The sequence below is a fragment of the Phyllostomus discolor genome, chromosome 7, assembly GCF_004126475.2.
Source record: "Phyllostomus discolor isolate MPI-MPIP mPhyDis1 chromosome 7, mPhyDis1.pri.v3, whole genome shotgun sequence".
NCBI lineage: Eukaryota > Metazoa > Chordata > Mammalia > Chiroptera > Phyllostomidae > Phyllostomus > Phyllostomus discolor.
Genome location: NC_040909.2, coordinates 46,708,343 through 46,730,220, shown reverse-complemented (window position 1 = coordinate 46,730,220; position 21,878 = coordinate 46,708,343). Strand labels below are relative to the sequence as shown.

The following is a 21,878-nucleotide window of genomic DNA, read 5'->3' as shown; positions in this document are numbered from 1 at the left end:
TCATGGGGGAATATTCAAGCTTAATGCAAATTTGATGCAGATTTGTTGCTGTACTCAGTCATTTTGAAGGCGATGGCCACACAGTACACATGCTCACTCAATGGCATCTATGGCCCCCACTGACTAGATAGTGAGGTCATCATTGTTCACACATGCATATTCTGGTCCGCTCTCTTTGGCTGCCAGGTTCCACTGATGTTGTGCAAACCATTTTCATTATATTAACAATGATTGGACTTTTTCTGGACAGACCTTCATATACTTTAGAGCCACCCTGAGTTCCTGTCCTTCCTAAGTGCTTTAAAAGTTATTTATATTGGATGTGTCAAATCTTCTGACTGAGGAATACATCCTACAGAAGTCTCTCTTGCAATATTGTAGCTTTTTGCATAATATTTTTACTTGTCTCATTTTAGCCTTGGAAGCAGAGTTCATTAACATGAAGCCAAGTAGTATAGGTTTAGAGTGTGGATTGCATGTGTAGACTAAAAACAAGGTGGAAGAGAAAAGCATCATGTAGCTATTTGTTGTTCAGATGACTTTTAGATCTTTTAAAAGATTTGTTAAAAGCTAATTATTCCATGGTGGTTTTTTTAGATGTATCACTAAAAATGAAGAATGAATTCAGTTAGATTTTATTCTGCCTGAGTTTTATTTTTCTGTGTGTGTGTGTGTGATAGCAAAGTTTGTTTTGTGTGCTTAGCTTTTTAAATTTTTATTTATATTTCTTAGAAGGGTTTTAAATTTTAGTATGGCTTATTCTGGCCTCATGTCTTATTTGAAATCCCTGTAAATGTCTAGGCACCTGTTTAATTTACTGAGATATTCTAAATAACACAGGCAAGGTCTAAATCGATTCATGAACACTTATTTAAAATAACTCAATGTATTCTGATCACCACAAGAGGAATTATAATACCAAAATCAATGATAAAGATAGTAAAACAATTCAATATGAATAGGAAGTAAGAAAGAGGAAATAAATGAAGGTGAATAAAATTTCCATATTCTCAGCTGGCTATCTATCTTACAGGGTTTTTTGGGTGGAGTGTGACTAAATAAGAAGACAGCAGACTAGCAATAAAGATAGATCTAACAGATGTTCTACAGCAGAAGGCTTCATGACTTTATTTTCCATGATCCTATTATCATGGGAGCAGATTGTTCATTGGTTAAAATCTAAATGATGTAAGATTGAAAAAGAATAATCGGGACTTTTGGCCAAGATGGAGGCATAGATAGATATACTTTGCCTCTTTGTAAACCAAAAGAAAGACAACAAGAAATTTAAAAACAAAAATAACCAGAACTGCCAGAAAATCAAACTGTATGGAAGTCCGACAACCAAGCAGTTAAAGGAGAAACATTCATTCAGACTGATAGGAGGGGTAGTGATGGGCAGCGAGCATGAAGAGGACATGGGGCAAGGTAGCAGCTGGAAGACCCAGAGGACAAGGTGGTGGTGGGTGAACCAGGCAGTCCCACATTTGCATGGGAATAAATGAGGAACCAGACAGATTGTACAACCCAGGGTTTCCAGCGCAGGGAAATAAAGCCTCAAAACCTCTGACTGTAAAAACCTGTGGGAGTTGAGGTGGTAGGAGAAGCTCCCAGCCTCATAGGAGAGTTTGTTGGAGAGATCCACAAGGTCCTAGAATGCACACAAACCCACCCATTCGGGAATCAGCACCAGAAAGGCCCAATTTGCTTGTGGGTAGAGGGGGGAGTGACTGAGAGCTGGCTCACAGCCAAGCAAGGGCCATTGTTCCTTCTTGGACCCCTCCCCCACATACAGTTCCACAATGGAGTGATGTGGGTTGCCCTACCCTGGTGAATAACCAAGTCTCTGCCCCTTACTATGTAACAGGTATTCAGAGACAAAAAACTATGGCCCAAATCAGATCAAAGGTCCAAAAATCGAACTAAGTGATGAAGAGATAGCCAACCTATTAGATGGAGAGTTCAAAACATTGATAATCAGGATGCTCACAGAAATGGTTGAATATGGTCTCAAAATAGAAGAAAAAATGAAGGCTATGCAAAGTGAAATAAAGAAAAATACACAGGGAACCAACATTGAAGGGAAGGATACTGGGACTGAAACCAATGATTTAGAACAGAAGGAAGAAATAAATGTTCAACCAGAACAGAGTGAAGAAACAAGACTTCAGAAAATCAGAGGCTTAGGAACCTCTGGGACAACTTGAAATGTTCCAACATCCAAATCATAGGGGTGTCAGAAGAAGACGAAGAGCAAGAAATGGAAAACTTATTTGAAAACATTATGAAGGAGAACTTCCCCAATCTGGCAAAGGAAATAGACTTCCAGGAAACCCAGGAAGCTCAGAGAGTCCCAAAGAAGTTGGACCCAAGGAAGCACACACCAAGACACATCATAATTACATTAGCCAAGATTAAAAATAAGGAGAGAATCTTAAAAGCAACAAAAGAAAAGGGGACAGTTACCTACAAAGGAGTTCCATGAGACTATCAGCTCATTTCTCAAAGGAAATCTTACAGGCAAGAAGGGGCTAAAAAGAAGTATTCCAAATCATGAAAGGCAAGGACCTATATTCAAGATTACTCTATCCAGCAAAGCTATAATGTAGAATGGAAGGTAGATAAGTGCTTCCCAGATAAGGTCACCAAGCCCTTATTATATGAAATGCTAAAAGGACCTATCTAAGAAAAAGAAGGTGTTCAAAAATATGAATAGTACAGTGACAACAAACTCATAACTATCAACAACTGAAACTAAAAAAACAAAACCAAACCAAAAACAAACTAAGCAAACAAGTAGGACAGGAACAGAATCACAGAATGGAGATCACATAGAGGGTTATCATCAAGGAGGGGGAGGGGGAGAATGGGCAAAAGGTACAGGGAATAAGAAGCATAAATGGTAGGTACAAAATAGACAGGGGGAGGTTAATAATAGTATAGGAAATGGAGAAGCCAAAGAAACTTTATACATATGGCCCATGGACATGAACTAAGGTGGGGGAATGCAGGTGGGAGAAGGGGTGCAGGGCAGAGGGGAATAAAGGAGAGGAAAAAAATGGGACAACTGTAATAGCATAATCAATAAAATATTTTTTAAAAAATCACAATGTTAGCTTTTCAGCTACATAAGACTTGCATTTCTCCCAACTCATGTCTTTTTATCTTTGAAGCTTACTTTATTATTATTTTTAAGTTATTTTTATTTTGTATTATATGGTTTTCTGCACAAAATATGCTGGCATATATGAAGAGATTATACGTTTTGGATAACATCTTCAAAACATAGTGAACCTACAGATACTTATTTAGCACTGACTTTGTTAAATCAAACCCATGATGAAGTGTCAAGAGTATATGTAGAGATGATAATTAAGTTAGTGCCATAGGAACTTGAATAGTTAATGTTAACTTAACTCGGTGTTTACTGTGTAGCCAGCTCTATGCTAAATGCTCTTCAGTCTTGTAAGGTAGGTATAGTACCATTATCCCCCTTTTACAAATGATGCCATTGGAACAAATAAGTCTTTGTTGAAAGACACATAGCCAAGTAAACAATGAACACAGAACTTACATTTTTAATCATTTTAAATTTTTCAATTACAGTCAACATTGATACAATAGTACATTAATTTCAGGTGGATACCCCAGTGATTAGACATTATATAACTTTCTAAGTGATCACCCCAGTAAATCTCATACCCATCTGACACCATACATAGTTATTAGAATATTATTGACCCTGCTCCCCAGTCCGTACTTTATATCCCCGTGGCTATTCTGTAACAGCCAATTTGTAATTATTAATCCCTTCACCTTTATCACCTATCCCCAGCACTTCTCCCATTTGGCAATCATCAAAATGCTCTCTGTATCTGTAAGTCTTTCTGTTCTGCTTGCTAGTTTGTTTTGTTTTTTATATTCAGTTGTTGATAGATATGTATTTATCATCATTTTATTCATATTTTAAATCTTTTTTCTTCTTAAAGAAAACCCTTTAACATTTCACTTGTTAACATTAACTTTGGCATTTTACTTATGACGTGTCTTGGTGTGGGCCTTTTGGGTCCATCTTGTTTGGGACTCTCTGTGCTTCCTGAACTTGTATGTCTATTCCTTCACCAAGTTGGGTGGTATAGGGACTCAGGGAATCAGCAGGGTGAGGCAAACAGTGTGAGCCAGGTTGATGAAGACTAAGATATGGCACCCATCTTCTGGCTCTGTTGGGGAAAGGCTCATCAAAGGAACACTGGCCTTTGCCAGCACCTTTGTCTGGGAGAAGGCTGCTCTCCTAGCTCTTGCCCTGATGCCAGGCAACAATTCAGTTCCTCCCTTTCTGCCTGTTTTTTTCAAGGTGCTTCTCCAGTGCTAGACCTCAGAAGAAGTGAGTCCGAGTAAGTCTATATTGGGCCTTTAAGAGGAACTGGCTTGGACTCCATAAGTCTATTGTGTCACTCAGCCTCAATTCCCACTTGTTTTTACATTCAGAAGTTATGGGGACTTCTGTTCCTGGTGCTGGAACCCTGAGCTTGGAGGCCTGATGTGGGTCTGAGAACCTTCACTCCTTGGGCGGACCTCTACAGCGAAGGTATCCTTCTTGATTTAATCCAGCCCTTGTAGGTGTAGGACTAGGCAGTTATTCATCTCTGCCCCTCCTACCAGTCATGATGTAGTTTCTTCTTTAATCCCCTAGTTGGTAGGACTTCCATTCAGCCAGATTTCAAGTGGTTCTGAGTGATGGTTGTTCTGTAGTTAGTTGTCATTTTGATGTGGTTGTGGAAGAATGGAAATACCATGTTTACCTATGCCACCAAGTGGATCGAAAGTCTGAGAATGAACACAGGACTTTTATTTTTTTAATCCTCCCCTGAGACATGCTAATTTATTCTAAAGAGAGGGGAAGAGAGTGAGAGAGGCAAAGAAACATTGATGTGAGAGAGAAGCATTGATTGGTTACATCTCGTACGTGCCCCTACCAGCGACCAAACCGACAACCTAGGTAATGTGCCCTGACCAGGAGTTGAACCTGCAACCTTGTGGTTTACTGAACAATGCTCCAATTAATGGAGCCACACTGTCCAGGGCTGAATACAGGACTTTTAAAGTTAATGTAAATAATGTTGTTCTTCACTTGCATTTTTTTCACTCAGCAATATAGACAACATTCCCATGTGTTTTTATGGATCTACCTAAGTTCTTCTCATGATTGTAGGATGTTTCCTAGTGTAGTATATCATAATGTGTGCAGCCATTTCATTCTCACTTGGTGGACGTGTAAGTTGTCTCTACTTCTCCACTGTTATAGATAATTCTGTGGCAAATATCATTGGTTATGAAGCCTTCCACACATGTGTTTTGTATGACAGATTCTTAATAGTAGAATTATTGCTCTAAGAGTTTGTCTTTTAAATCTTATAGGTTATTAATCATTAAATTCCTTTCCAAAGAGGTGTTACCAATCTATTTCCCAAGTTCTCCCATTTACTGTTTTTGCCAAACCCAGATACTTTTTGTTTAAAATTTTTACCAACTTGAAAGTTGAAAAAATAATATGTAATTAAAAATTCTTATTTTCCTTAATACCAGTAAGATTGAACACATTTTTATAAATATTATCTCTGATTTTTTAAATGTGGGTTAATTATATATTTTGCCCATTTTTCTTTCCTTGTTGAATTACATGAGCTTGTTTGTGTGGAAATCAACCCATTATTTTATATTTTGCTAATATTTTCAGTAATCTCTTTTTTATTCATTTTTATTAAAGTTTAATTGCCATGTAACACATTAGTTTCAGGTACAACATAATGATTTGATATTTGCCAACAATCACTTCAATAAGTCTAGTTGACACCTGTCACCATACATAGTTACAAAAAAGTTTTCTTTTAGAAAACTTGCAAAGTCTGCTCTCTTATCTTTGAATTTTATTTGTGGTGTCTGTTGCCATGTTGAAATTTTATAGTTTTATATTGTCTTTGCTGTCACTCTGTTATGATTTCTTAAAAAACAAACAAACATTTGATCATTTACTTACTTTCCCTGCTTAAAAAACTCTCAGTAACTTCTGTTAGGAGGCAGTATTCTGTAGTGTTTGAGGACATGGAATATAGACATTCTGTTGTGTTTGAAACCCACTGCTGTTACTTGCTACCTTTGGGACCCTGAGTAGGTCAAGGACCGGGCCTGTGTCTGTTGCCTCATGACAATGCTCACCATGGAGTTGTTGGGAGTATTAAATGGGTTAGTATGTTTAAATGTCTAGGACAGTGCTGAGCATATATAGTATATCCTGAGTGAATGTTAGCTGCTGTTGTTCCGTCTTTTACTGTTTAGTTTTATTGTGTCACTTACCCTTTGGTTCCTATGCTCCAGCGACAGAGGCCTCCTCTTAGTGCCTTCCTACCCTGGAGCCTTTCCATTGGGTTGGCTAAAAAGTCCGTTATGTTTTTTCTGTATGATGGCTATAGTAGTGCTTATTAGTTGTCTTTAACTTCATTCATAAACATTTTGTTAAATTGTATTGTGACAGGTGTCATATCAGCGAGCATTTAAAAAAACTTCAAAATTGGTGAATTTTTATGCAGCCATTTTAATATTGAAGATGGAAGAGAATATGCAACATTTTTGGCATATTGTACTTTATTATTTCAAGAAAGGTAAAAAAGGCAACTGAAACGCAAGAAAAGATTTGTGCAGTGTATAAAGGAGGTGCTGTGATAGAGTGAATGTGTCAAAAGTGGTTTGTGAAGTTTCTTGGTACTATTGACATTTTGGCCGAATAATTCTTTGTTGTGGGGCTCTCTCATGCATTGGAAGAAGTTTAGCAGCACCCCTGGCCTCTACCCATAGAAGCCAATAGGGGGAGATAGCTGACATACTCAAAATATTCAGATCAATAAAGTTATTGGTAAAAATGGAAAACGTGTGTCTTGTTTTATGGGAAAAAAATCTGGACTTCTTGGCCAACGTAGTATGTCCTGTTCCCTATGCCTGGAGTGTTCTGTCCCTTTTCCCCCTTTTGCCTAACTGCTATTTCCCATTTAATTTCAGCTTCAACACCATTTTGTTTAGGGACGCTGTCAGTGGCCTCTTAGTTTATGTCAAGTAGGCCATTATGTTTTATCTCAGCACCCACTGCTTTTTCTTCATAGTACTTCAAATAATTATTTTAAATAGTTGGTTTAATCTGTTTACCCCCTGTTGAAAACAAGCTTTATGAAAGCAGGAACCATGTATCACTTTATCCTTATTATCCTGTAGAACAGTGAGTGGTCATGAGCTGGTGTTTGCTAAATATATGAATTAATAGGTGGAGTGGTAAAGTTTAAATGATATGAGTTCAGGTAGAAAAGTAAACAGAAGAGAGCATATTTAGAGGCTTTAAATCTTACTGCCAGTGTCTGAAAGTGTGGGTTTCAGGGCTTATGTCATATGATATGATTGTGAGTTAACTAGCAGTTGTCTCAAATGGGATATTCATTACTTTAATAATTAAGATGTTCTGTATGTTCATTATGAAATGTAATTTTGAATTTGGAAAAGATCTTATGCCCATTTCACAGATTAAAAATTGACATAATATGGTCTGTATAAGATTGATAGTGATTAATAGAGCTTGAACTAGAACCTGGGTATCCCTCTTATTCACCTGAAGCTGTTGTACTTCAGGTACCTTATACCTTTTCAACAGGTATATTAAAATTTTTCTTAGTGTTTCAAGCCTTTTCATGAGAACTGATTACTTGTTGATGTAATTCTCATGTAAATGAGAATTGTTTACATGAAATTGTCATGTAAACAAAGATGTTTAGCAGCACACTAGGAGCCAATAGCAGGAGATAGCTGACATACTGAAAATATCCAAATTAATAAAATTATTGGGAAAATGAAAAATGTGTCTTTTATTTTACAGAAAAAACTAAATGGACTTTTTGTCCAACCCATATTATAATTTAAGTTTAAAGGGTAATGATTCATTTATACATTAATTTCTTGTGATTTTTAGGTATCAAGATCTTGATAGAGCTCTCTCTCCACACACACAGAGCCTTAAATATTAGAAGAGGAGTCAAGTTTTTCTCTAATCTCATCTATTCTCCCAATGCATTTTTGTTTTATCTATCTTCTCCATCCACTGGAGTGCCCTGTCTTATGAATGAGTAAACACACTTGGGCTTCAGGCTATTCATGTGTTCTTTTTATTTTTTTATTTTTTAGCACTTTCATTTGGATCCTTGGATGCCCATTGATGGTTGCTTGAGACCTGCAAGTAATCTTCAGATCATAGCAGAATTGTAAGGCCTGTTCTTTTGGGAGGAGATAGTCTGTGTGCTGTGGAAATGAACGGGGAGCAGCAGCTTGATGCAGGTATTGGTTTTGGTGAACAGAACTTAATTCTTCAGAGTGCAGAATTACATTACTTTTCTGTGTTACATTGTCTGCCTATCTTCCTAACACTGAACAGAAAAGCTCATTGAAGATATAAATTGTATTTCCCTGTACCTGGCAGAGAACCTGGAAATAGGGGGTGCTCATAATGTTTGCTGCAAGAGTAAATAATTTTATGAACAGACTTATTTTTTAAAAGATTTTATTTATTTTTAGAGAGAGGGGAAGGGAAGGAGAAACAGAGGGAGGGAAACATCAATGTGTGCTTGCCTCTTGCGTGCCTCCTACTAGGGACCTGGCCTGCAACCCAGGCATGTCCCCTGACTGGGAATCAAACTGGTGACCCTTTGGTTCGCAGGCTGGTGTTCAATCCACTGAGCCACACCAGCCAGGGCCAGATTTCTTTTTTAAGAACAAAATTTTAATTTTGTTAGTTACTTTTGAATTATTTTGAAATAAGTGTATACTCATGTAAAGTTGCAAAGGTAGGTTCCATGTACCCTTCACCAATTTCTGCCATTAGTTACCGCTCATTTAAGTATAGTGCAAAAGCCAGGCAAATCATATGTATAAAGTGTATGTAGTTCTGAATCATTTTATCACGTGTGTAGATTCTTGTGACACCACTTCAGTCAAGATACAGAACTATTCTATCACCACAAAGAGCTCCTCTGTTCTATCCATTCATACTCACACCTCTCCTTTTTCCTTTAGCCTTCCCTAACCCCAGGCAACCATTAATCTGTTCTTTGTATTTATGATTTTGGCATTTTGGGAATGGTACATTCATGGAACCACATAGCATGTGCCTTTTGAGGTTGACTTTTTTCATTTAAAATAATGCCCTTGGTATCCATCCAAAATCTTGCATATATCAATACTTTGTTCCCTTTTATTGCTGAGTAGTATTCCATAGATAATACTACAGTTTGGTTAACTATTCATCTATTGTACATTTTGGTTGTAATAGTTTTTGGCTATTACAAATATAGTTTCTGTGAGCAATAGTATATATAAAATTTCATTTTCCTGAGTTAAATATCTATGAGCACAATTGTTGGATCATATGTTTAGTAAAAAAACTGCCACACTACTTTTCAGAGTGGTTGTACCATTTTACATTCTCAACAGCAATATGTGAGAGATCTGGTTTCTTCGCATCCTCACTGCCATTTGGTATTGTAACTTTTTTATTTAAGTCATTATGATAGGCATGTAATAATGATAGCTTATCCTGGTTTTAGTTTGCATTTTCCTATTGGCTAGTGGTGTTGAACATGTCTTTATTTGCCATCCTGTATCCTCTTCAGTATAGTGTCTTCATGTCTTTGGGTTGTTTATTTTATTGTTTGTCTGCTTTTTAATTAATAATGCTTTTTTTAAACTTGAGATTTTTAAAAACTTTATTGAGATATTTCTCTTTTTAAAAAGATATAATTCATATACCATAAAATTCATCCTTATAGAATGTACAACTCAGTGGTTTTCAGCATATTCATACAGTTGTGTGACCATCACTACTATTTCTAAAACATTTCATTACCCCCAAAAGAAACCATTAGCAGTTATTTCTTGCTCCATTCAGCCTTATCCAATCACCATTAATCTACTTTCTGTCTCTGTAGATTTGCCTATTCCTGTTTTCTTTTGATTAATGTTTACAGGGTATATCTTTTTCATTTCTGTACTTTCAACCTGCCTATATCATACATGAAGTAAGTTTCTTATAATAGCATATAGCCATTTTTTAAAAATTTCAGTCTTATAATTGGTGTACTTACACCTTTTACAGTTAATGTAATTATAACGTTAGGGCTCAAGTCTGCTATTTTTTTAAATATATTTTATTGATTATGTTATTACAGTTGTCCCATTTCCCCCCTTCACTCCCCTCCACCCTGCACACCCTTTCCCTCCCACATTTCCCCCCTTTAGTTCATGTCCGTGTGTCATAAGTTCTTTAGCTTCTACATTTCCCATATATTCTTACCCTCACCCTTTCTATTTTCTACCTACCATCTATGCTACTTACTCTCTGTACCTTCCCCCCTCTCTCCTCCTCCCACTCCCCTGTTGCTAACCTTCCATATGATCTCCATTTCTGTGGTTCTGTTCCTGTTCTAGTTGATTGCTTAGTTTGTTTTGATTTTGTTTTTGTTTTAGGTGTGGCTGTTAATAACTGTGAGTTTGCTGTCATTTTACTATACATGTTTTTTATCTGCTATTTTTGTCCATTTGTTTTCTCTGTTTCTTGTTCTCCACCCCACAACATCCTCTGGGCTACTTGAACATTTTTTTAGAATCTGTTTTAGATTTGTCTGTAGTGTTTTTGTGTGTCTCTTTGTATAGCTTTTAAGTGGTTGCTCTAGGTATTAACATTATATGTATATAAGTTATCACAGTCTGCTGGTATCATCCTTTTATTGGTGTGGAAACTTTACCTACTTTTATGTCTTTACCATCTCTTATTTATGATAAAATGGTCATAAATATTTCCCCTATTGGAAATATTTAGAGAACCATATCAGATATTAAAATTTTCATTTCAACTTTTAAACATAATTTAGAAAACTCAGGAAGAAAAGGAAAATATATTTTAAAATATTTTTACTCTTTTCATTGTCCTTTATACCTTCCTGATTTTCCAAGATTCAAGATTCCCTTCTTTTGACATTTCATTTCTGTTTATAGAATTTTCTTTAGCTGTTTTTTTTTTTTTTTTTTTTTTTTTAAGAGCAGGTCTACTGGTGATAAGATTTCTTAGTTTCCCTTTATCTCAACAGTGTCTTGATTTCCCCATTTATTATTAAAGGATATTTTTGATGGATATAGAAAAAGTTCTTTTCTTTCGTGTCTTGAAAAATATTGTACTGTGTGGGCTCCATGGTTTCTGATGAGAAATCTGCTTTCATTGGAATCCCCTCTCCCCTCCCTCACTTAAGATAAGTATTGTTTCTCTTCATGCTTTCAAGATATTTTTGTTGTCTTTAGTTTTGTTGTCTTTAGTCAGAAGTTTGACTGCAGTGTATATTTGCACAGTTTCCTTTTGGTTTATCTTGTTTGGGATTTTCTTAGCTTCTTGCCAGATTTGGAAAATTTTCAACCATTATTTCTTCAAATACTTTTTCAGCTCTCTCCTTTTTCTCTTCTTCTGGAATTCTGATAACACTAATGTTAGGTCTTTTGTTGTCCCACAGCTTCGCAAGGCTCTTTTCATTTTTTTTTTCAATTTTTTGTTTCTGTTTATATTGGGTATTTTTTTTTGCTCTGTCTTTAGTTTCAGTGGACTTTTTTTTCTTCTGTCTTCCCTATTCTGCTGTGGGGCTTGTTCATGGTTGTTTCCTTTGATTGTTAACATTTTTGGTTCAGAAATGTACATTTTGAGGTGAGGACAGATGAAGGATGGGAATACCCCTAACCTAAAATGCTACAACTTCACTGTTCTAACTCTAGATTAGTAGCTTATCTTGGAGAGATGCTTTTCAGCTTGTTCTGTGACTTCAGTTAATTTCAGGACTTTGAAATGGTTGATTTTCATTGTTTAGTCAGTGTTTTTGCTGCTCTTCTGGGAGATGGTTTCCCTGAAGTACTCACTCTGCCATTTAGCAAGTTTATTTTTCTTGTTATAGATGTTATTAATTGATGAAATATATATATATTTCTATCACATTGGTTCCTGTGTTCTTTTGATGTGATGTGATATATCTTTGATAGTTCTAGTCCTAGTTTTATGGCATAGTAAGATTCCCAGGTACCTAAATTTACAATATGCCATTTTTCTAAAGAGCTTCTTTTTCTTCTTTTTTAAAAAGTGAATATGATATGGAGAGACCACAGTCTAGTGCTAGGTTGTTCATTGATACTAGGTTGTCATTTCTTCTAGGCCTTATCCCTTAGGTAGCTAGAAAATATACATCTTTTGAAGAGAGGAAAATCAGATGGCTTCATCTGATATTTACAATTTTACTTTAAAATTACAGGGTTTTTATCATTTGATTTTATGTTTGTGTCTCTTCTTTTGGAAATGTGTTGTTTCATAATAATTTTAAAATCACTACTTATTTGTTTTTACCTTATACCATTTCTATAGTTTTTTCAAAATAACAACATTCCAAAGATCAATAAGTTAACAGTGTAGTTTAACATTTTTAATAGCTTTTGTCTTTAAATATATTCTACTGGGGTTTGTAGTCACAATATTGTATTTTAATATGACTTAACAGGAATCCCCTTTCCTTTCCTTTCCTTTCCTTTCTCTTCCTCTTCCTCTTCCTCTTTCTCTTTTTCTTTCCCACCAACAGTTAGGCATATTTGTTCCAGATCATTTTCAGTTATTAGAAATTTTTTTATTTAAATGTTTCTAAATTGTACAAAGTATCTAAATAGTTATTAAGTGAAAATTTTGTAACAACATTCCCACTTTCAACCTGATAATATTCATGCTTTTTATACTTCTCCATATACTAGTTTTATTCTTTTTTCTCCTGTTCATTTAAAAATATAAACAAATATATGAGTATATGTATATATTTATTTTCATACCTCTCTCACTTTATACAAAAGTAGAGATACAATAAAAACTGCTTTGTAGTTTGCAGTTTCACTTATTTATATACTGGAGATTATCCCACATCAGTATATAGAAATTGTTCTCATTCCTTTTTACAACTGTGTAGTACTAGATGTATAAGCCATGGATTATTTAGTCAGTTCCTTGTTAATGGACATTGGGTTGTTTCCAGTCTTGGTATTAGTAGTGCTGCAATGAATAGCATTGTACATATGTCTTTTTGTATTTTTGCCAGCATATCTTTGGAATAGATTCCTAGAAGTGGGATTGCTGGATCAAAAGGTAAATACATATATCATTTTGCTAGATGTTGCCAAGTTTTCTTTCACTAGGGTCATGTCATTATACTTTACCTGCTTAACTAAGGCCTCATCATAGATATTGTTGTCAGACTTTGGAACTTTTTCCAATGTGATATTTCAGTGTAGTTTTAATTTTCATTTCTCTTAAAATGAGTAAATTTGCATATCTTTCCATATGTATAAGGACCTTTTTGTTTCTTTTTGACAAATTCTCTTTTCCTGTATTTTGCTCATTTTTCTATCAGATTATTAATCTTGTTCTCAGATTTTTAGTAGTTTTTAATATATGAGAGAGTTTAGTTCCTTAGTTCATTATTTTTATTATTGTCTATTTTTTAAATTAGCATGCTGTTTCAGGGACTAGGGTCCTTGCTAAGGACCGTGAATGTCCAGCCCTGTTATATTCAGGGAATTGACTTCCTACTGGCCCATACTTCCAGGATGTTCCCAATGTCATCTTTGTTGGCTTGTTATATTTCTTATGAAGAATTTCAAGTATATAAAAGTGAATGGGAAACAATATAAGAACACCCACATAGCTACCATGAAGAATTAATAAGTGTTAATGTTGTCTACTATTTGTTTCCATTCTTTATTATGGTAAAATCCCAATATCCATTATACACAGTTTATCATTTTAACCGTTTTCTTAAAAAGTGTACTATTCAGTGGTGTTAAGTGTATTCATATTATTGTGCAAGCATTACCATAGTCCATCCCTAGAACATTTTTCATTTTCTCAAACTGAAGATCTAAACCTGTAAGATAGTACTACCTCCCCATTCTTCTCTCCCCATAGCTCTTGGAAACCACCATTCTTCTTTCTGTCTCTATGAATTTGACTACTCTAACTACCTCATATAAGTGGAATCATTTGTCTTTTTGCAGGTGGCTTATTTCACTTATCATTATGTTTTCCAGGTTCATTCATGTATTATGTGCCAGAATTTCCTTCCTTTTTTTTAAGTCTGATAATACTCCATTGGTTGGATGTATCATATTTTGTTTAATTTATTCACCTGTCAGTGGACACCTGGATTGCTTCCAGCTTTTGGCTGTTGTGAATATTGCGGCTATGAGCATCCATGTACAGACAATCTGTTTGAGCCTCTGCTTTCAGTTCTTTTGGGTGTATATCCAAAAGTGGAATTGGTGGGTCATATGGTAATTATATTTTTAATTGTTTGAGAAACTACCATATAGTGTTCCCCTGTGGCTATACCATTTTACATTCCCCGACCAGCAGTGCCCAAACATTCCAGTTTCTCAGATCCTTGCTAACATTTATTTTCTACTTTTTTGATTATAGTCATCCTGTGTGTGTGAGGTAGTGTCTCATTGTGGTTTCGATTTGCATTTCCCTAATGATTTCAAACATGTTTTCATGTGTGTTTCCATTTTTAAAAAGAAGTAAAACACAACACAGTTTATGCCTCTTTTGTACTTCTCTTCTAATCCTGTTTTCTCTTCTATATACCCAAAGGTAGCACTGTTTTAATTGATGTATCTTCTTCTCATCCTTCGTGTTTTTATACTCTAATATGCATGTATTTATAAACATTATACTGCCAAGTTCTGTTTTGAAGCCTAAATTGTATCTTGTGCCTTTCATTCTGCCATTTTTACTTGATGTGGTTTTTTATTTTTTGAGATTTATCTATGTCAGTATTAATTCATTCATTTTAACTGCTATAAAGTAGTACTCCATTGTAGGATTGCCATAGTTTATCTCTTCTCCTGCTGATTGCTTCTGTCTGCTGCTGTTACCAACTGTGCTGTGGTGAGCTTCTTGTATTTGCCTTCTTGTGTTTGTGTGAAGCACAGGCTCTCCTAGAATGTATTCATTCAGCAAATGTTTGTTGCAAGCTTGCTAGTGCCAGGCATTGTTTTGGGCAATAGGGGATGCATCAGTGAACAACTCTGCTCTGAAGGAGCTTATGTGAATTGCGATTATTGGATTATGGAATGTTTGAATCTTGGCTTACGCAACAAAAATTTATTGAGTCTCTGCTGCGTCAGAGATGTAGGAATGACCAAAACAAAGATTCTGTCTATATAGAGTTTATTATCTAATGGGAAGATAAAAAGACATGGTATACTGTCACATAGGAATGAATACCTTGAAGACAAGAAAGCAGAGCCTGGGGGGTTTTGCTGTGGGTACTGATGGAAGGAAGGCCTTTTTGAAGAGGTGACAGTTGAGTAGAGCCTTAAATGTAATGAAGATGTGAATGACATGGAAAAATCAGTCTTTGAGCTGAGGAAATAGCAAATGTGGCGGCTTTGAGGAAAGAACATGATTAGAGAAAAATGAGAATAAACTCGGTGTCACTTGAGTGCAGTGAGCAAACAAGAGGCTGGTTAGGAATGATGTGGCAGGCTAGGTAGCAAGAGGGCCTTTGCAGTTGCTCAGAGATTTTAGATTTTATCATAAATATGACTTAAAAGGTGAATGATGTCATGGTTAGGCCTTGGACTAGAAAGAGTAATAGGAATGGTGGGAAGTGATTAGATTTGGAATATATTTCAAAGGTGGTACCCACAGAGTTTTCTGGTGGTTTGGATGTAAGATGTGAAAGAAAGGGATTAAAATAAGGATACACTCATGTTCTTTTAAATTGAGCCAAGATATTGACTAGTGGTATGTTTTACTTAGCTGGAGAATACTAAGGAAGAAATCAGATTGAAAATTCAAGTTTGAAATGCCTGCCTATTCAGTATCTCAAATATTTGGCAATCCAAATACAATCCAAAGTGGTTGTAATAGTTACACTCTCACACTCGCTAGGTTTATGTGATCCATTTGGGTGAATCCCAGATGGATCCCAGCAGGAGAGATAGCCTGTCACACTTCTATGCTGTTGAGGTTCATTGACAATCATTGCTCTAAGGGAACCTACCATAAAACCAATTAACTTGTTATGAAGTAAATTGTAACTTAGGTTTATTACTAAGTTTATGTATTTGCACTTTGAGTTTTCTCTTACTGGGGTTCACATGTCTTGTTTCATTTTATTTTGTTTTTAATTCCAGATGCTGGATCTGGTGTGGAAGAAGTGGAATTAAGCTGGGAAGATTATCTGGAAGAGACAGGGTCCACAGCAGTGCCCTATGGATCTTTTAAACATGTGAGCAGTAACTGTATTGCTTTACTGTTTGTATCTGTTTCCTTTGACTTACTGTGCCATCATTAGAGAGTTTGGAGTTATTTTAAGTTGGGGCACTTGAACTTGAGTGCCTTTTCCTTTTCCTTCCCCTGCTACCCTCATTAAGAAAGCTTGACATACTCTTAAAATTATTTTTGGTTTTGTGTGTTTTCTCCCCCTTAATGCAGGATTGTCTTTTGGACTGGTCATGAATATTCCTTTATTTTTGTCAGAAAACCTTCTTATAAATTGGAGAAAATGGTTTATTTTCTTGCATATTACTTTATGACTATTGGTTTGCTCATTGAAAGTAATCCCAGTAACATTGTTTGCTTCCTGTCATATTGAGCAGAAGTGTAAATAGTGGCGTACAGTGAGTCACATTTGTGGCCTGTGCAGCATGGTTTCATGCCTTAACAGCCCAGTTTAATGCTTTCTTTGCCAATGGACAACATATTTGCTTATGTAATGCCTTTACAATGTAAGAAAATATTCCAAATCTTATTAATAATTTATATTTAGACCTAGTTTTTTAAACCTGTTCATCCTTCACTCTTTCTTAAAAGACATAAAACTATTCATTCTAAAACTCTTATTTCGTTTGTCTTAGTCTGTTCAGGAGGCCATAACAAAATAACAGATTGGGTGGGTTAAACAACAGAAGTTTATTTTCTTATAGTTCTGCAGATTGCAAGTCTGAGATTAGGGTGCCAGCATGGTCTGTTTCTGGTGAGGACTCTTCCTGGGTCACAGAGAGCACCTTTCCATTGTGTCCTCACATGGTGGGAAGTGAGAGAGCAAGCTCTCAATGGTGTCTCTTCTTATAACAGCACGAATCCCATTGGATCACAGCTCCATTCTTAAGGCCTCATTTAATCTTTACTACCTTCATAAAGGTTCTATCTCTAAATATAGATACATTGGGAGCAAGGATTTGAACATACAAATTTGGGGGGAAAGCAATTCAGTCTATAGCAATATTCAACAGCCTGTAGTTTCTCTGTCCTAGGATTTGCAAAGATACTCAGAATTGTCTGTTTTGTGATGCTGGACTGTATTCTTGTAGGTGTCTTTATAAACTAAAAAGTGTTGCACTTTTCAGTTTGTTCTCATATAAAAACTCAGTTATACTCGGACTTCCGGCAAGATGGAGGCATAGGTGGACACACCATACCTCCACGCACAACCAAGATTAGAACAACAACAATTTAGAGGCAGAATAACACCCAGAACTGACAGAGAATTTATCTGAATGGAAGTTGGACAGCCAAGAAGTTGAAGCAGACCCCTTCATCCAGACCGGTAGGAAGGGCGAAGAGGAGCTGCTGGGTTCGGGTTGAGGCGAGGAGAGCAGAGAGAGTTGGGCTCATAAGGCAACTGGGAGCGCATAGGGCATCTGGCGCATGCAAGATAGCAGCAGGTGGACCCTGAGTACGCAAGTGGCAGCTGGCGGACCCAGTGAGGCAGCGATTGTGGACCAGGGCACAGCGCATAACCCAGGATCCCAGAGAACGGACTGAGGTCCCACGGAGAATGGAGCTACCGCCATTGTTCCCTCCCACCTCCGCCCCCACACCCACCCCCACAGACAACGTCACAATCTAGCAACTGGGGTGCCCAGCTCTGGTGAACACCTAAGGCTCCGCCCCTCACCATAACAGGAACGACCAGACCAAAAAAAAGAGAGAGGCATGTCTCAAACAGAAGAACAGATCAGTGCCCCAGGACTCATCATTTTAAGCGATCGAGAGATAGCCAACCTATCAGATGCATAGTTCAAAACACTGGTGATCAGGAAGCTCACAGAATTGGTTGATTTTGGGTGCAAATTACATGAAAAAATGCAGGTTACCATAAAAGAAATGAAGGAAAATGCACGGAGAACCAATAGTGAAGGGAAGGAAACTCGGACTCAAAACAGTAGAGTGGACCAGAAGAAAGAAAAAAAAAACAACCAAACAGGAAAGAATGGAGAAATAAGAATTCAAAAAAGGGAGGAGAAGCTTAGGAACCTCCAGGACATCTTTAAATGTTCCACCATCCGAATTATAGGGGTACCAGAAGGGGAAGAGGAAAAGCAACAGATTGAACACATACTTGAACAAATAATAAAGGAGAACTTCCCCATTCTGGCAAAGGAAATAGACTTCCAGGAAATCCAGGAAGCTCAGAGAGTCCCAAAGAAGTTGGACCCAAGAAGAAACACACCAAGGCACATCATTATTACATTACCCAAGGTAAAAATGAAGGAGAGAATCCTAGAAGCAGCAAGAGGTAATGGGACAGTAACCTACAAAGGAGTTCCCATCAGGCTGTCAGCTGATTTCTCAAAAGAGACCTTACAGGCAAGAAGGGGCTGGAAAGAAGTATTCCAAGTCATGAAAGACAAGGACCTATATCCCAGACTACTCTATCCAGCAAAGCTTTCATTTAGAATGGAAGGACAGATAAAGTGCTTCTCAGATAAGGTCAAGTTAAAGGAGTTCATCATCACCAAGCTCTTATTGTATGAAATGTTAAAGGGACTTATCTAAGAAAAGAAGATAAAAAAAAACATGTATAGAAAAAGGACAGCAAACTCACAATTATTAACAACCACACCTAAAACAAAACCAAAAGAAATTAAGCAAACAACTAGAACAGGAACAGAACCACAGGAAGGGAGATCACATGGAGGGTTAGCAACAGGGGAGTGGGAGGAGGAGAGAGGGGGGAAGGTACAGAGAGTAAGTAGCATAGATGGTAGGCAGAAAATAGACAGGGGGAGGTTAAGAATAGTATGGGAAATGGAGAAGCTAAAGAACTTATAAGTATGATACATGGACATGGCTAAAGTGGGGGATGTGGGTGGGAGAGGGTGTACAGGGTGGAGGGGGAGTGAAGGGGGAAATGGGACAACTGTAATAACATAATCAATAAAATATATTTTTAAAAAGTTAGGTAGAAAATAAACGGGGAGGGTAAGAATATTATAGGAAATGTAGAAGCAAAAGAACTTATATGTATGACCTATGGACATGAACTAAAGTGGGAAAATGTGGGTGGGAGACAGTTTGCAGTGTGGAGGGGAGTGAACGGGGGGAAATGGGACAACTGTAATAGCATAATCAATAAAATATATTAAAAAAGAAAAAACTCAGTTATAGTAATTGTCCTTTTGATTATTAGTTCATTTTGTCTCTCTTAAGTTTAAGTGAGAATTATATATTTTAGGTAAGGATTTTATTTTGTATCACATTGGCTAATCTGTAATTATTTTTAATATTGTTTTAACATAGAAAGTTTATTAATGATTTTATAATATCTTTGAATTCTTGTTTTTAATGTTACTAATCTTATATGTATTTGCATCAACTTATTTATTTATACTAAAATGCAAATGAAGGGTAAATTCCCTGATCAAAATTCTTGTCTAAAAAAAGTCACTTTAAAAGACAGATTCTACCTTCTCCTCTTTGAATGACAAAGCAAAAAGAAAAATAAATGCATACATACTTTCTCACTGTCAAATTTAGGAAATACATGTAAACCTGAATCAGTATTTGGTGAAGGGCTGCCAAATATACTGAAAATCAAGCATGGACGTAGGTAGATGCTGAGAAGGGATGCCTTTGGCTAACAGATCACAGACAAAGCAGACACAGCTCTGACGTCCAGAATAATGGAGGTGGATGTGAAAGAGAGTTTTATAGGACCCAGTTTGGGAACGAAAACAGGGTTTAAGAAGGAATTAGAGGTTAACCACGTTTGCAAGGAGGAAGGGTGTTAGGTAAAAAGCTTTCCTCAAGGTACTTGTCCGGTGAACAGAATAGCACCTGATATGTGCAAAACACTAAGATTTACCTGGGTCTTCTAGACCAAAAGCTTCAGGCTGCTGGGGGAAGGGATGCAAATCCTATTAACCCCAGGTTATAGGTGAAGATCCTTTGTAGCCTGGAGCTAGAACAGGAGGAATGAAAAGGACAGAATGTCTGAGAAGTTCACACCCCCAGGACCCAGAGACACAAAACCTGACTAAGGTTGAAGCTTAATCTCAAAGTCCCCTCTTGTGCCTGTCCCTAACTACTAGTTAGAAAATGCTGGTCAGCAAAGATTTATTTGTGGGGGAGAGGAAAGGAAAGAGTAGGGAGAGAAACAGTCTGTGAGATAAAGTCACATAGAGAAGACTTAAATCTGAGGTGGAACAGCAAATATCGAGGGGGAAAAACCCTCTGGCAAATAAGCCTCCACCTTAAATAATAGAAAATGCTGGTGGAATTGGAAGCAGGTGGTGCGCTGTGAATAATCAGAGCAACAACAAAACCCAAACCCAGCTCCACTCCTAACTAGATTGACTTAACCTTCTCCCTCAGACTTCAGGCATGAGAAGAAGCATGCCCATTCCCAGGTATAAATACTTATTGCCTCAATCTTGACTGCTTTACACAGAATGTCTGGCTTTCAGCCGGAAATTATTGGACACATAAAGAAGCGAGGGAAAAACGGCACACTGTCAAGAGACAAAGTAATCAACAAAACCAGACTTATATGATCCATATGTTAGAACTATCAGAGAATTTTAAATAACTGTGATCAGTATGTTAAAGGATCTAGCAGAATAGGTGGACAACATGCATGAACAAAAAGGGATTATCACAGTGATGGAAACTATTAGAAAGAATGTAATGGAAATCATAGAAATGAAAAACAGGGTAAAGGAAATGATGAATGTCTTTGATAGGACTATCAGTAGACTTGACACAGATGTGGAAAGAATCAGCATACTTGAAGATAAATCTATAGAAATGCCCAGAGTGAAAACAAAGAGAAAGAAGATTAGGGAGTGGGGAAAAACAAGACCAGAACACCAAACATCTGTGGACAATATAAAAAGGTCTAATGTATGTATAATTGGAATTTCTGAAGGAGAAAGTGAGGAAGGGGTATTTGAAGAGATAATGACAGACAATTTTCCAAAGGAAAGACAGATTTCACATCACAGACTAAAGAAGCTCAGGGAATACAAAACAGGATAAATAATAGACAACAAACAAAACCCATCCAGGCACATCATTTTCAAACTGTTAAAAACCAGAGAGAAAAAAACATCTTGAGAGTAACCAGAGAAAAAAGATACATTACATAAAGAGGAACGAATGTAAAAATTATAGAAATTTTTTTCGAGAAACTGTTCAAACCAGAAGGCAATGGAGTAAGATCTTTATTTTTACTTTTTTAAAGATTTTATTTATTTATTTTTAGAGAAAGGGAAAGGGAAGGAGAAAGAGAAGGAGAGAAACATTAGTGTATGGTTGCCTCTCATGCACCCCTACTGGGGACCTGGCCCACTACCCAGGCATGTGCCCTGACTGGGAATTGAATCAGTGATCCTTTGGTTCATAGGCACTCAATCCACTGAGCCACACCAGCCAGGGCAATGGAGTAAGATCTTCAAAGTGTTAAAGAAATAAACCTGTCAATCCAGAGTTC

At 36.7% G+C, this 21,878-nt stretch overlaps 1 protein-coding gene across 6 annotated transcripts in view; it reads left to right on the top strand.

Annotated features, from left to right (window-relative positions):
* The window catches only part of SFMBT1 (Scm like with four mbt domains 1), a 114,688-nt gene that overhangs the window by 45,106 nt on the left and 47,704 nt on the right, over positions 1-21,878 (top strand). For 2 of the 6 annotated variants that reach the window (XM_036030887.1, XM_036030886.1), the window contains exons 2-3: positions 8,221-8,382; positions 16,297-16,391. In XM_036030887.1, coding sequence (XP_035886780.1) covers positions 8,343-8,382; positions 16,297-16,391 — 135 coding nt within the window. In that variant the 5' untranslated portion in view covers positions 8,221-8,342. Of the gene's footprint in view, positions 1-8,220; positions 8,383-13,196; positions 13,244-16,296; positions 16,392-21,878 lie in introns of all 6 variants that reach the window. The other 4 variants (XM_036030889.1, XM_036030888.1, XM_028518350.2 and 1 more) reach the window with 4 other exon arrangements.